Raw genomic sequence first — 16,749 nt, forward strand, 5'->3', positions numbered from 1 at the left:
CACACACACACACACACACACACACATATATATATACCCATACACATGTACTCACAGATATTGATGTGTGTGTATATATGTATATACATATATATTTCATAAAAATATACATAAGAAGAAAAATCCAAAAATGATAAACATGTACAAATATCAAAGAAACTAGTACAATGTTATAGGGGAAATTTCTAATGAATTAGTGTTAGCAGAGAGCAGGTGACAAAACAAAGATAGTGGAGAAAATTCAGGAAGTTGCCTGAGTTTTTCCCAGTTTTCCTCAGAAACAATATTAAATCAATTCTCTAAATGATTCTGGTTTGACAGAACCCTCCAAACCATGAAATGAAACAATTTTCCAGTATGAGATAACTTAGAAAGACTTCAAGAAAGATCTGTCTCATTGGGGTAAAAGAGGAGTATAGCCTAGTGCTGATGGTATCTATACAAGCCAGCAAGATGTTGTTTAGTTCAGATCAGCAACCAAGGCCACTATGTGCTGGTTTTCTAGGCTAGTTGTGAGGCCTTCAGCCCCAGTGAAGAAGGCAAATTGCAAGCCTCAGAATCCCAGGACAACAGGTAATTCTCCATAGAGCTGTGGACAAATCCCTATCTCCCAAGAATCTGGGCAGAAACCATATCTTTGGCATCAGTATAAGAAGCTTGGGACAGTGCTTCTATGATCTAGGAGGAAATAATATTTTTAAAAATGAGCAGAAAAACAAAATTAAAGTTTTGACCATAGCAAAGTAACATGGTGACAGGAAAACTCAAAACACAAACCCAGAAAATTATAACATTGTGAAAATGTCTACATATAAAGCCTCAAAGAACAATTTGAATTGGTTTCAATCCCCAAAATTAAATAAGAGAGGCAGAATAAAAACTGGGAAAAGGAATGTGAATTCTGAATGAGAATTATGAAAAAGGAATCAACAGCTTAGGAAAAGAAGCATAAAAATTGACAAGAATTTTTTTTTTTAAAAAATTAGAATTGGTTTTGGTATAGTTGTGAGCTGATCCAACAATTTTAAAGAGCAATTTGCAACTATGCCCAAAGGGATATCAAACTGTGCATACCCTTTGATCTTGCAGTATCTCTAGTGGGCCTGTATCCCAAAGAGATTATAAAAAAGGAAAAGAATCTACATAAGCAAAAGTGTTTGTATTAGTTCTTTTTGTAGTGGCAAGAAAGTGGAAACTGAATGCATCCCCATCAGTTGGGGAATGGCTGAATCAGTTGTGTTATGTGAATATTATGGGATATTATTGTTCTATAAGAATTGAGGACAGAGTGATTTCAGGAGGGCCTGGAGTGACTTACATGTGCTAAGTGATCAAAACCAAGAAAACATTATATACAACAATAGAAAGATTATATGATGGTCACCTGTGATGGATTTGGCTTTATTCAACAATGAGGTAATTCAGGCCATTTCCAATAGATGTGTTGTAGAGGACTGAAACTCTGAAAAAGGTGTGCTTCAGTCAGACAACCGAGCACTTAAGGCTAATTACCTATCCCATGTGAGACAATGACTCTATTAACATATGTTTAGACAAATGGCTTTTCTCACTGTTTCCCTGAAGTCCCTGTGACCAGGAAATAGGGAGAATATTTTAATAAACAAACAGGGAACTTACTTTCTTAAGGGCTAAACTAGTAACTTTTTCTAGCTGAAATGGGCAGATATTAGGAAAAGATTCTCCCATACATCCCCTCATCCCCACTTCCACCCCCACCCCCACTCCAAGGGAGCTCTACAGGAAGCATATTCAGACTAATAAAGAGGCAAGGTTTACTTGTAACTTGGGAGCAGATTGATGGACTTGTGGATACATTAGAATGCATGTCCCCTTGGTTCTTCAAGAAAAAAGAAATAGAGGCAGATAATTGGAAACTAGGAGATCACCTATGTGAATATTACAGTGATAAAGGTCCTGATTCAATTTCTAAGGAAACATTCTATATGTACAACTTAATACAATTGGCCTTAAAGAATCCCGCAAGTTCTAGAAAAAAAGAAAAGTTTTAAGAACAGTCAGATGAGGAAGTGTGAGGAGAAAGAGGAAGAGAAGGGGGAGGGTAATGAAAATATCCCTGAAAGGCATGGGGAGTTAAGTGAATTTAAAGAATGTGGTGATTCTCACTCTCACAATCCAGCTTCAACTCCACCTACACCAGAGCAGGTACTTGATCCTCCCCCATCAACTTCACTTTCCTGGGTGGAGGGAGGAGTAGGAGTGAGAAAGACAGTGATATCACCAGCACCTCCCCCTAACAATCACCCCCTCCTATGACTGGATTGCAAAAGGCAGTACTTAAAGCCAAAGAGGAAGGGCAGAATACAGCTGATTTGAATATAGAAATGTATCCTGTGATTGAACAGCTTAACTCTTTAGGTCAAGAAAGGAGAAGATATACTCCTTTTAATCTAGAAATCTTGCTCTAGTAAGAAAAGCATTTCCAAAAGTTATGCTATTACATTATATGGATGATATATTGGGATATGCACCTGAGGAACAAATGTTAGAAGCATGTCTACAAAAGACCATAGAAACACTAAGGAATTACAAATTACACATAGCATCAGAAAAAATTCAAAGACATTCTCCTTTTCAATATTTAGGATATGAAGTATACCCTAAGGTGCTTACAGTACAAAAACTGTCCTTAAGAACAGAGAAGCTAAACACATTGAATGATTTTCAGAAATTGTTAGGAAATATCCAATGGATGCGACCAGTGTTAGGCCTGACTACCTATCAATTGCAACTATTATATGACATTTTAAGGGGAGACAGTGCTTTAAATTCACCACGCCAGTTTACAAAAGAAGCTCAAGAGGCTTTGAGAAAAGTTGAACTGGCTTTATCCAATGTGGTTGAAAGAGTCACTCAAAAACCCTTGGAAATATCAGTTTTTGCTACAAAAGAGGCACCCTTCGTCAAGGAGACAGTGTGATAGACTGGGTGAACCTCCCAGCACAAACTGAACAAAGCCTTACTCCTTACCCAGTGCTAGTGGCTAGAATTTTATTAAAGGGCATGAGCAAGCAATACAATTATCTGGGATAAGACCTGACAAGATATGCACCTTTTATACCAATGCACAAATTAAAGTATGCTGTAAAACCATCCCAGAGTGACAAATTTTATTGGCCACAGCTCCAAATTTTTCACACAAATGGAGACACGGGTCTCCATTAAAGATAACTCAGCTATTACATAATTGGCAATGGATTCTTGAAGGAAAGGTTTCTAAAATCCCTCTTAAAAGACCAACTGTCTTTGCAGATGCAGCCAAACATAACATTTGTGATGTATACTCTCATGACTTAACTATAAAGAGAGTAGTCATAACTCTTTTTCAGTCCACTCAGCAGAATGAATTGTACGCAATCATTCTAGCTCTTACTTATTATCCAGGAGATATAAATATAATATCTGATTTGGCCTATTCAGTAGGTGTGGTACAAAGAATTGCCACAGCCCAAATAACATTTGTAGCTTCCAATATATATCAATTCTTTAAGGAACGTCAAGAGCAAGTGAGAAAACATCCAAGGAAGACTTATATCTTGCATGTCCACTCTCATAGTGGACTTCCAGGTCCTATTTTTGCTGGTAATGCAAAAGCAGATAGCCTTCTAACCATGTTGGCCAATACTCCTTTATTTCAGGCAGCCCCAGATTCTCATTCTAAATATCATCAGGCTGCCTGAACTTTATGTTTGCAATTTGGGATAACAAGAGAGGAAGCTAGGAGCATAGTAAAAGCCTGTATAGCTTTCCTTCGTGTCCATGCTCCTATGCTATCTCCAGGGAAGAACCCTCTTGGTTTGAGACCCAATGAAATTTGGCAAATGAATGTGACCCATTATAAATCTTTTGGTTGTCTGTCTTTTATCCATATTATAGTAGGCACCTTTTCAGGATTTCCTTTTGCAATACCAGCAGCAAAAGAGACAGCCTGAGTGGTCAGTGCATTCCTTATACAAACATTTGCAATTATGGGTATGCCACAAGCAATAAAAACAGAGAATGGACGTGCACATACTTCCAAATGTTTTGCCCACTTTTGTGCACAGTATAAGATTTTAGACACCACTGGCATACCCTTTAATCCTCAAGGACAAGCAATAGTAGAGAGGGGAAACAAAGACATCAAGACACTCCTCCAGAAACAAAAGAAAGGGGAAGCCACAAGTAACTCTAGAGAACTTCTAAATCTAGCTCTTTATACAATTAACTTCTTGATTTTTTTTTAAAGCAAATTCTCACAATGTGAGTTATATATTTTATCATAAATTTCCTGGAATTGTGATTGGTTCTGTTGATTAGGGTTCTTTAGTCTTTTTTTTTTTTTAATAACTTTTTATTGCCAGAACCCATACCAGGGTAATTTTTTTACAACATTATCCCTTGCACTCACTTCTGTTCTGATTTTTCCCCTCCCTCCCTCCACCCCTTCCCCCAGATGGCAAGCAGTCCTATACATGTTAAAAGAGGTTACAGTATATCTTAGATACAATATATGTGTGCAGAACCGAACAGTTCTCTTGTTGCTCAGGAGAATTAGATTCAGAAGGTATAAATAACCTGGGAGGAAAAACAAAAATTCAAGCAGTTTACATTCATTTCCTAGTGTTCTTTCTTTGGGTGTAGCTGCTTCTGTCCATCCTTGATCAATTGAAACTGAGTTAGATCTTCTCTTTGTCGAAGAAATCTGCTTCTATCAGAATACATCCTCATACAGTATCGTTGTTGAGGTATATAATGATCTCCTGGTTCTGCTCTTTTCACTCAGCATCAGTTCATGTAAGTCTCGCCAGTCCTCTCTGTATTCATCCTGCTGGTCATTTCTTACAGAACAATAATATTCCATAACATTCATACACCACAATTTAGTCAACGATTCTCCAATTGATGGGCATCCATTCATTTTCCAGCTTCTAGCCACTACAAACAGGGCCGCCACAAACATTTTGGCACATACAGAGCCTTTTCCCTTCTTTAGTATCTCTTTGGGGTATAAGCCCAGTAGAAACATTGCTGGATCAAAGGGTATGCAAGTTTGATAACTTTTTTGGCATAGTTCCAAATTGCTCTCCAGAATGGCTGGATGTGTTCACAATTCCACCAACAATGTATCAGTGTCCCTGTTTTCTCACATCCCCTCCTGTAATGGGCTGAGGTTTGAGTTGATGCACTGAGGTCCCAAGTATGTGAGGCTAAATAGTAATTGGGCTATACTCTATTAATATACATGATTGGATAAAGAATGGTCCCTGCCCACTCTCCGTGCAAGTCCTGATGTGTTGTATAGGAAATGGCGATTTTGGTGGATGGGGGCAGAGAGAGAGAGGAAGAGAAGCTGGGAGAGACTGGGCCTGGGTTCCATACTCCTGGCTGCTGGTCATGTGGCTGCTGGTCTAGCTAGCTTCTTGACTCAGCTGCACACATTGCTATCGCCGATTCTCTTCCACCTGCGATCCTTCTTCACTGAGAATAAAGACTGACGATTTTCCCCTAACCTGAATTCCTGACTCCTGCTGATTTAAAAATACGCGATCATCACACCCTCCAACATTATGCGTTATCTTTCCCTGTCATTCTAGCCAATCTGACAGGTGTGTAGTGGTATCTCAGAGTTGTTTTGCATTTCTCTGATTAATAATGATTTGGAGCATATTTTCATATGGCTAGAAATAGTTTTAATTCTTTGTCTGAGAATTGTCTATTCATATCCTTTGATCATTTATCAATTGGAGAATGGCTTGATTTCTTATAAATTAGAGTTAATTCTCTATATATTTTGGAAATGAGACCTTTATCAGAACCTTTGACTGTAAAAATGTTTTCCCATTTTATTGTTTCCCTTCTAATCTTGCCTGCATTAGTTTTGTTTGTACAAAAACTTTTCAATTTGATATAATCAAAATTTTCTATTTTGTAGTCAATAGTGATTTTTAGTTCTTCTTTGGTCATAAATTCCTTCCTCTTCCACAGGTCTGAGAGGTAAACTATCCTATGCTCTTCCAATTTATTTATAATCTCATTCTTTATGCCTAGGTCATGAACCCATTTTGACCTTATCTTGGTGTATAGTGCTAAGTGTGGATCAATGCCTAGTTTCTGCCATACTAATTTCCAATTTTCCCAGCAATTTTTGTCAAATGATGCATTTTTATCCCAAAAACTGGGGTCTTTGGGTTTGTCAAACACTAGATAATTAAAGTTATTGGCTGTTTTGTCCTTTGAACCTAACCTATTCCATTGATCAACTAATCTATTTCTTAGCCAATACTAGATGGTTTTAGTAACCACTGCTTTATAATATAATTTTAGATCTGGTACAGCTAGGCCACCTTCATTTGATTTTTTTCCCACTAATTCCCTTGAAATTCTTGACCTTTTGTTTTTCCATATGAACTTTGTTGTTATTTTTTCTAGGTCATCAACTTCTTGATTTTTGATAAAGATGCACTGGCTCCAGCAGACAGGTTTTATAACCCACCAGACGGGCAGTGTCCAGTGCAAGCAGCAACACTATCTTTAGATAATTGCCAGGTGATGTGGAGAGATCCAGAAAGTGGTGAATGAAAGGGACCAGATAGGTTAACTGCTTGGGGGAGAGGGTTTGCTTGTATCTCTACAGATGGAGAAGGACTCAGATGGGTGCCAACGAACCGTATTTGCCTTGTCCATTGGAGAGAGATGGAGCAGACCCTTGAAATGAAAGTAAGAAACGTTGGGTGGTTCCATTGCTGATTGTGCCCACCACTGAAAGAGCATGGCAGTTATGGCAATTGACTCCTGGACATCAAAAATTGTTAATGAGATTGATGCAGGACTTCAACACCTTCAGGAATCATTGTAATCCCTGAGACATGATAAGATTGTTGTAGAATTTGAAAACCCTCAGGAATCATTGCATTCTCTGAGACATAATAAGACTGTTGCAAGACTTCAAAATCTGCAGGAATCATTGGATTCCCTTACACATAAAAAGACTTTTGCAAGACTTCAAAAACTTGCAGAAATCACTGGACTCCTTGACACGTGAAATAATGAACAATAGATTGGTTTTGGACTATTTCTTGGTTGCGGAAGGAGGCATATGTGTGATTGTTATTTACATACCCTCCTTCTAGGACTTTTGAAAATTTTTTTACAATATCATGTTGATTCATATTGTTTGTTATATTACTACTTGCATGTACAATTCATGTTTGTTATACCACATTGAGCCTGCACTGGCTGTGGGGAGAGTCATCACTGCTAGCCTGTGCTTTATTGCTATGTTCTTGTGTAATACCTCCCATGGTGATGGGTTTGTGTATACCTATTTCTAGTAAGACCTTTCAACCCAGAAACCCACTAACAATATCTGATTTCACTCCCCACTTCCCTTTTTCATCTCTCTTCCTGAGAAGTCAGGGAGAGTGTGATCATTTCCTTTTTAATGCTTTCATCTCCCTGAGAAATTGGGGTGGGGGGCCTGATTACCTCCTTTTTGCTATTTTTACTTCCTTTCCTGAGAATTCAGGGAGGGCATGCTCACCACCTTTTTTGGGGTTCTCATCTCCCTGAGAAGTCAGGGAAGTGGGGACCACCTGTGTTCTAAACAAAAGAAAGCAGGAGATGTAGAGGGCTGAAACTCTGAAAAAGGTGTGCTTGAATCAAACAACTGAGCAATTAAGGCTAATTACCTATTCAGTGTGAGACAATGACTCTTTTAGCATATGTTTATATAAATGGCTCTTCTCACTGTTTGGTGCTTACTGAATGTTTGGCATTAAGATAATTGTAGACAAATATTTGAGGGTGTAGTGAGAGAGAGGCTGGAGAGTGACTGTGGAAGGCTGAGGAGGAGAGAGGCTGGTGGCTCTGGACTCAAAAATTCAAGATTCTGCTTGGCTGCTTCTTTCACTTCTTCCGCTAAAACCCAAGGACTGATTTATCCTGAATCTGGCTGACCCTGAAGCCCTCCAGAGAGCTAGCCCGTACTTCACAATTTGTAATGGAGAAAGCCATCTATATTCAGAAAGAGAACTATGGGGGCTGAAGTGGATCACAACATATTATTTGCACCTTTTTGTTTGTTGTTTGCTTGCTTTTTTTCCTTTCTCATTTTTTTCCCTTTTGATCTGATTTTTATTGTGCAGCATGATAAAAGTAGAAATATGTTTAGAAGAATCATACATGTTTAACCTATCTTGGATTATTTTCTGTCTAAAGGAGAGAGGTGAAGAGAAAAGAGGGAGAAAAAAATTTGAAATACAAGATCCTGTAAGGGTGAATGTTGAAAACTATCTTTGCATGTATTTTGAAAATAAAAGGTTATTATTAAAAAGAAAAAAAAAAGAGACATCAAAAATAAAACAAAACAAAAACTCATAGGGTCCCAGAATGTTGTGTAAAGTCAGTGGAAGGGCATAAAAGAGAAATAATCAAGTTAGATATCTCTTCCCACTCCTTCCCTGGGGTGAATGGAGTCAAATATTTACACAGAGTCCAAAATTAAAAAAAATACAATGGTAAAAAGGTCAAACGACCAAGAAAAAAAACCTTGACCACTCTCACACACACAAAATAACATACAGTGATGATAGGAAATTCAAGCTATAAACACAAAAGAAGATCATGTTATTAAAACATATGTAAGCAAAGCCTCACAGAATAATTCAGATTGGAAACAAGATCAATGAGAATTCCTATAAGAGTGAAAAAAAGCATTTAAAAAAGTGAGAATAGTGGAGGATAAGTTGGAAAAGGAAAAGATAATAGTAAAAGAAAATTATGAAAATAGAATTAACACAATAGTAAATGAAATATAAAAAAGTTGAGGAAAATAACTTTCTAAAAATCAGACTTAGGTAAATGGAAAAGTAAAAACCTCATTATAGAAAATAATCGTGGAAGATTCTAGAAAGATGGCAGAGTAGGTCAGTAAATTTCAAGCTCTCCAGATTTCCTTCATAAACAGAACAAATTTGCACCTTAAGGCAAACATGGATTGGTGAAAAATCAAGAACATTGAGGTACTAGATCCTTCTAGTACCATCCAAGAAGATCTAAAAAGAAGTCCCCAGGCCATTGTGAATTGACCGTTGTGAAGTACAAACTCCTGCAAAAACACCCAGTGGGGAATGTTGAGGCTTGCTGGGTTTTGATGGAGCCTTAGCAGGAACCAGAGAAACTTTCAGCCCCCTGGAGTGCTTTGGGAGTCTGAGACTGGGAAGGCTGAGTGAACCTGAGCTGATTAGAAACATTAGGCCCAGTTACTCAGCAAAAGTGTAGCTTTGGGTGGGAAGGAGATAGCATACTCTGGGAGTGGTGAGATAATGGGGCAGCAACAATGCTGGATGTAGGCACTTGTAGGAAAGTGGAGGTTTCGATTTGGGGTTTCAGGTCAGAGGGGAGAGGTGGTGAAGTGAAACTATGGGCACTATCTCCCCACCCTACAATTAAAGTTACTTACATTAATGCTTTTCATAAAAAATTAAAAAAAAAAAAACTGTACCAATGGGGGGAAAAATCCAACCGTAGAAATTTCCTATGGGAATAAGGAAGACTAGGGTTCATTTTCAGAAGAGAACACAGAAACAAAAAGAGCTTTTACTACACCAAAGTATAATGCTAAATGGTTCCCTTCTCACAAACAATTAATAGAAGAACTCAAAAAAGAATTTAAAATGAGAGACACTGAGGAGAAACAAAAACAAAAAGTAAAAAATAAAAACCATCCAAGAAAAACAAGAAGATTGTGGAAAAAAAGTTACCCAACTAGAAAAGAATTTGGAGGACTTAGCAGCCACAATAAAAGACAACAGGTCTTTGAATTATATATATGTGTGTATATATATATCAAAAAAATTAGGTTTGTGTCTAAAAATATAATACCCAGCAAAATTGTCCATAATATTGAATGGAAAAAAAGGACATTCAATGAAGTTAAAGATTTTCAGGACTTTCAATCAAACCTGAACTCAATAGAAAATTTAATATATAAGAACCAAAATAAAAAAATAATTTCAAGGAATTTAACATGGACAAATAATTTATATTTTTACATGGAAACTTATACCATCTGTTTAAAATTGACACCAGCAATTGGTAGCTCAAAAGAATGATTGGGGCAGAGTTGTGTATAATCTTATTCTAAAAAACAAGATCACCTAGGAAAAAAAAAAAACTAAACTCCTAATTGTGAATTATAAATGAGATGCAGAAGAAGAGGCATTAGAAGGAGAAAGAGGGCTCCTAGTTTTGAAAAACTATTTATATGGGAAATCGGTTAAATACAAAACACTACATATATACCATGAAGAGTATAGCATCCTCCAAAATCTATAAAGAAATAAGGGACAAAGATGGGCAGAGGGGGAAGCAAAGGATGGGGGAAGAAGACAAGAGGGTGGTGGGAGGTTAAGTAATAGCAAGGCAAGTTAAGGAGCAGAATTGAAGCAGAAGTTAGCAGGAAAAGGAAAGAAGTAATATGCATAGACATTATAGCAAAGATTAAGAGTAGGATTTATTAGGAAAAAAAGTATGGGTAATAATCCTTGATTTAGACAAAGTCAATCTTAAAGATTCAGCCAAGAGAAAAATCTACATTATGTGTCAGCCACACTAATATTGTTTTTTAGGGATGCTTATATATGAGTAAATACATCTGTATATGTATATATGTATGTGTGTGAGTATATGTAGATATGTATGCATGTTGCTCTATATATGTGTGTATATAGATATATGTATGTGTGTGTGGATGTGTCTATGTATATATATATATATATATATATATATATATATATATAAGATTATTTTTGCTTAACTATAGTCTACTTCAGGGAGGTAGGAGGGATTAAAGAGAAAAAAGAGGATTAAATAAAAAACCATATTCAGCAGAAAGCAAAAGAACAACCTCCAAGGAAGCAAAGAAAAGATGGACCCATGAATATAATTTCTTCTACTATTATATATTCTTTCTGCAACTAGTAAATTATTGTTATTTATTTTGAATCCTTCTTGATGTTCTGCTTTGCAGATGTTCTATTCACAGTTGTTTTGTTTTTCTTTTCTGTATTTCTTTTTTCTATTCTGTTTTTTAAAAAATAAAATATAGAAAAATAGAAAATAATGCATTAAAATTAGATATAGTGAACTTAAGGATTATGAGTCATAATGTAATGCTGGAGAAACTGAGGCAGGAGAGAGATTAGAGAGTTTTCAATAGTTTATTAATTGGAGAGTATAATTGACTGGACAGGACTTTCGTCTCAAATTATCCAGTCAGATAGAGATAAAGATATACTGGGACCAAGGAATCCATGTTGGTCCTAGGGCTGTCATCTCAAAGAAATGCAGCAAAGAATAGGAGCGGCTCCCTTCTTTAAATAACCCTAGAGACAAAGACCCCCCAAAAGGTGGGAAGGCTTCTGTCAGGTTGGGGGGGGGAGACCATAACTCCTAAAAGCCCAGAGACAGGATGTCTGAATACCCAGAGATAAAGATGTCAGTAAGGTATCTTGGAATATTTTAGAGGGATATTGTAAATTCTTGAGGACAGGGAAGGGTCAGGAGTTCTGCTCTCTTGTTTATCTTGCTAGCAAATGGACCAGAGTGGGTTTTTACGACTAAGGGGATTTGACAGAACAGTTAAGGAAACTGAGACTAAGGAAACTGAGACAAAGGAAACTAGTTCAGGGAAACCAAGTCAGAACAGTTAAAGAGAACTGTGGCATAACAATAAGGAAAAATAAACAGCAAAAATACAGGAAAAATGTAAACTATATCATACATACAACTTTGACAAAATCGACAAAATATTTTCAGGATAGGTAATTTAAATTACAATGAAGTCAAAAGGAAAATGGTCTTTTTTGCTCTAGAATACATAGCATATTCCCATAAAAATAATATGCAATTTTCAAATTTTATATTATATTTTTATATTGCCTTAATTTTCAAATATATTCCTTCCCTCTCCTTTAGAAACAAGTCATTACTTAAAACAAACATTGAGAAAGAAAGAAAACTTAAGCAAAATGAAATGGCATATCAATTGAGTCTGACAAAATATGTAATATTCTACACACAAAGTCACCATCTCTGGAAATAAAAAGAATGAAGGTATACTTTATCAATCGTAATGAGGCTTGATTAGCTTAATTATACTGTTATTTTGTTCCTTCTGTTTAAAATTAGCATCCAATTTTTATGAAAAGCAAAGGAAAAACATTTTCTTAAGAGACTTATATGATAGCCCAGGCAGTAGGTACTAAAGGTTGCTCAGCTTTCATTTGAGATATTGCCTCCTGAAATAACAGCAATATCCACCAGAGGGCAGCAACATGAAGACATGGGCAGCCCTTTCCCCCAGCTGCTTCTTCATCCTTATTTTCCCAAACATATTTAGAATTTAACATTTGTATGTTTTTACATGGGTTATATTTATTCCAAATCCACTCTGAATGTGAGCCTCCTAACCATTACCATTTCCCTTTTTCTCTTTTACCTGCCTCTACCCTATGTAGATTCCCTTCATTTTCAGTGCCCTTATTGAGCAAAATGCTCCAAGTGAAATATGTCCCCACTTTAGGAGAAACCTTCTGGGAGCTGGGCATTATCTTCCACAGCATATACAGAGCTCATTCCCTTGGGACCAGATGGTGGATGTGATTAAAACTTCATAATTCCCATCCCTGTCTCTCCTTGGTGACAGGGTGAGTTTTTTTTTTTTTGTGTGTGTGTATCTCTTGGTCTCTACCAGGTGCTTGGTTCCAGAGAATCCCTGTTTTTCTCCCTCCCCCAGGAATCTCAGCATTACTTTAAAAGTCTGCATAGGTATTTATTCTTTCAGAAGCAGCTCCTATTCTCTGTGGCCACTGGTGAGTTTTCCAATTATGAAGAAGGGGTGTCTTTAAAAAGAGAGGTTTGGGGAAAAGGATGAGACTTTGTAAAAAGGGACTTTAAGTAAAACAAGCAAACAATAGGGAAGGAAGATCAGAAACTGTTCTTAGTTGAGTTTAAGAGTTGGCTCTTGAGAGAGAAAAAAAGAAGGGAGTAACTGACATTTACTGAAGACTATGTTTCAAAGCTAAGAGTTCTGTCTTTGATAGTTTGATAGTTCTCTGAGACCTCACAGATTGAGGACTGATTACTGGAGGGTTGCTTTCTCAAATACTACCATCAAGGACGACAGTGGTTTTCAAATATCCTGATTCCCCTGGTAAACTGTCAGAGTTCTTTGTCATCCCATAGCAGGAAAATTTTGCAAGCCATTTTCTAAAGTTAATAGTAAAATTCTATCTACCAACCTTTAAGGTAAAAGAAAACTAAATTCATGCTATTATAGATTTAAAATTTTTTTTGGAGTTCATCAAATCCAGTCCTTTCATTTTACAGATTAGGAAACTGTAACTGAGAGAGGCTAAGTAATTTGTCCACAACTAATGAGTTACTAAAGTAGGATTAGGACTCAGTTCTTGACTGTAAACCCAGCATTTTATTGACTTTACCACTTGTCTATATCCCATAAGCATTTCTAAACTTTAAGGAAGTTGGAAAAAAAGGCAGTGGGCAGCTCTCCAAAAACTAAGTTATATTTGGAGTTTTAATAAGGTTTGAAGACTTTCTAAAGGAAGAAAGTTGAATTCTTTCTCATGCTGTACTATCTCAATCCCCTTCTTCTAAAGTACTTATTTACTATTTCATTTAGGCTATATGGTCAGCATATGTTAAATTGGCTCCAGGGTCATCCCCTTGTGTATGTTTCTCTATGGGTCTTAGGTCCATCTTGACTTACAGAGTTACTGATTTTCTCACTTACTGAGTGAAATGTGTTACTCTAGCTACAGAGAAGACAGGGATTAACAACAGAAAATTTGGGGAGATAAAGTGAAAAACAGAATATCTTTTAAGTTGTTATGAAATGTTTATAATAACATTATATTAAAAGTTACAATAAGTGACTAATAAGAAATTGATAAATGAGTAAGAATGTGGTCGAATTCATGAGGTTTGGTCTAATTTGTTTGAGGTAGTACAAGTCATTTGTTTGATCCATACTATGTCTTAGTTATTGCTTAATTGGAAAACAGAAATGACCCTGGCATCTTAACCACAGGTTGACCCTTAACAAAACTGCTCAGATTGAACCTCTTATTCATAATCTTAACCCAAATCTAAATCAGAAATTGATTCCCATATCTTAAGCATAGAATTAAGATAAACCAAAAATTCAAATTCTTATTCTAGTCAAGGACTAAGTTCTTGATAGAGGTAATGCAGTGTTTTGAAGACCAGTGGATTTGGCAGCACAGAACTTGGATTCAAATCCCTAATCCTTCATTTACAATTTGTATGACCATGATGGACTCACTTAACTTCTAGCCACTTTAGTTTCCTTATTTATAAAATGAGGAATTTGGATAAATGGCTTTTTAGTATAAATGAATGATAATATGATCCTGGCCATGAACCAACCTCTAACTCTTACAAAGAAGTGAGGAATAAATCATTGGTACTGGTATAGACTAATTCCCCAACTCCAAACTTAAAATAATATATGCTGCTTATTTGTTTCCTATTTGTAATTACTCAAAACTAGTGAAATTTTAGATAGCTTAATTCAAATCGAAACCTACTTACCAGTGATATTTTTCTTTAAATGCATTTGAGCTTTTGAATTCTTCATTGAAATGAATCATACATTACTTTGCAAATGAATGAGATGCTCATTAGAGATTCTGACAAATTTTTATCTGAGTCAAATAGATAAAAACAATATATTCTTACAATTATTTATCAGATGAATTGCAGTAGGAGGAGACCATAGAGCTCTGAAAGGATTAAGATGCCTTCCAAACCAAATGTCTTTTATTTACAGGTTTCATGTTCTGATCTATTTTTTCCTGTTCTTCTTTTATTACTTTCTAAGTCCTCACCTGACTACCACCCATACCCTACTCCTCACAATCTGCCCTAAGAAATCTCTTCTGGATTATCTTTTCCTCTCACTATTTTATTATGCTGGTAGTAAATGATACACTGATCCACCCAACAGCCTTCCTTCTAGTGGGTATCCCTGGACTGGGATCCAGCATTCACTTTTGGATGGCCTTCCCACTCTGCTTTATGTATACCTTGGCCACTTTGGGCAACCTCACCATTGTCCTCATCATCCGCACTGATCAGACCCTTCATGAGCCCATGTATCTCTTTCTGGCCATGCTTTCCACCATTGATATGGTCCTCTCCTCTGTTACTATGCCCAAAATGGCTAGCCTTTTCTTCACAGGAAACCAAGAGATAGAATTCAATCTCTGCCTGACTCAGATGTTTTTTATCCATGCATTGTCAGCAATGGAATCAGCTGTACTTTTGGCCATGGCCTTTGATCGCTTTGTGGCTATCTGTTACCCTCTGCGCCATGCATCCGTGCTCACAGCACCTGTTGTAGGGAAAATTGGACTGGCAGCTCTTACTCGTGGTTTTGTTTTCTTTTTCCCCTTACCCTTCATCCTGAAGAGGCTGTCTTATTGCCGCAGTAATACCGTCACCCATTCCTTCTGCCTTCATCAGGACATCATGAAGTTGTCATGCACAGATACTACAGTCAATGTTGTCTATGGACTCTTTATTATCCTCTCTGTCATGGGAGTTGATTCACTTTTCATTGGCTTCTCCTACATTCTAATCCTACAGGCTGTGCTAGGATTGTCTTCTAGGGGAGCTGCCTTCAAGGCCTTCAATACCTGTATCTCCCATCTCTGTGCAGTCCTCGTGTTCTATGTGCCCCTCATTGGCCTGTCTGTGGTACATAGGTTGGGTGGCCCCACCTCACTGGTCCATGTGGTCATGGCCAATGTTTACCTCCTACTTCCCCCTGTTGTTAATCCCATTGTCTATGGGGCCAAAACCAAGCAGATCAGGATTAGGATTCTCCATATGTTCCAACGTGATGCTGGGTAAATGAGAGTTCAAAATGTTATCATCTAGGAAAAGAGGACAGTTCACCACATATCCCAAAGATTGAGAGATTTGATGGATCTATTACTGTGTCTTAGAGATAGAACCATGCAGTCTTTTAGCCATTTTTGTTAAGTTTTTTAAAAGCTCATCCTTTACTGAGAGGTGGGTAATTGTAATCTTTATTCACTTGAATGGAGAATATTTTAAATATCTTATTCATTCTCAGAGAATCTCTTCTATATTATTTTTCCTATGTTTGGCATTCAAAATATAAAAGTTTTATTATTGATTTGTCTAAGATGTAAGTATTTCAGTCATATTTTGTTATTATTATGACATGAAATAGCATGTTTTGTACTTTATAGACTTACAAAAATATAAATATTGCTTAATAAATATTAGCTCATGTGACAATCTAATAATAATTTTGTGTAATTCTCATTATGTGTCTTCTTTTTGTATATACATGCCTCTAAATCTGCTTTCTTTTATAGAGACAACATTTGTATGCTTTTCTTTGTAGAGTTCCATTAGTAGTAAAATGATTATTGAAAACTTTCCAAAGCATTGTTGGTTATAGTTACCAAAGAATGGAAAGCCAGTATGTCTATTACATGCAGGTTTTGGATTATAAAGAAATCATGAAAATGAAATGGGAATGTACTTCTACAATTCTTTTTCTTTTTTTCCTTTTTCTTTCCTTTTTAATTTTTATTTAAGCTTTTCATTTTCAAAACATATGATAGATAATTTTCAACATTTACCCTTGCA

General features: G+C 36.5%; 1 protein-coding gene across 1 annotated transcript; it reads left to right on the forward strand.

Moving 5' to 3' along the window:
* Nucleotides 1-15,033: 15,033 nt before the first annotated feature.
* On the forward strand, nt 15,034-15,978 carry LOC100919678 (olfactory receptor 51D1-like). The gene has a single exon (XM_003764743.4). It carries the CDS (start codon nt 15,034-15,036, stop codon nt 15,976-15,978), a length of 945 nt encoding a protein of 314 aa, XP_003764791.4.
* Nucleotides 15,979-16,749: the final 771 nt, after the last annotated feature.

This window comes from Sarcophilus harrisii, chromosome 3 (assembly GCF_902635505.1).
Source record: "Sarcophilus harrisii chromosome 3, mSarHar1.11, whole genome shotgun sequence".
NCBI classification, from domain to species: Eukaryota; Metazoa; Chordata; class Mammalia; order Dasyuromorphia; family Dasyuridae; genus Sarcophilus; species Sarcophilus harrisii.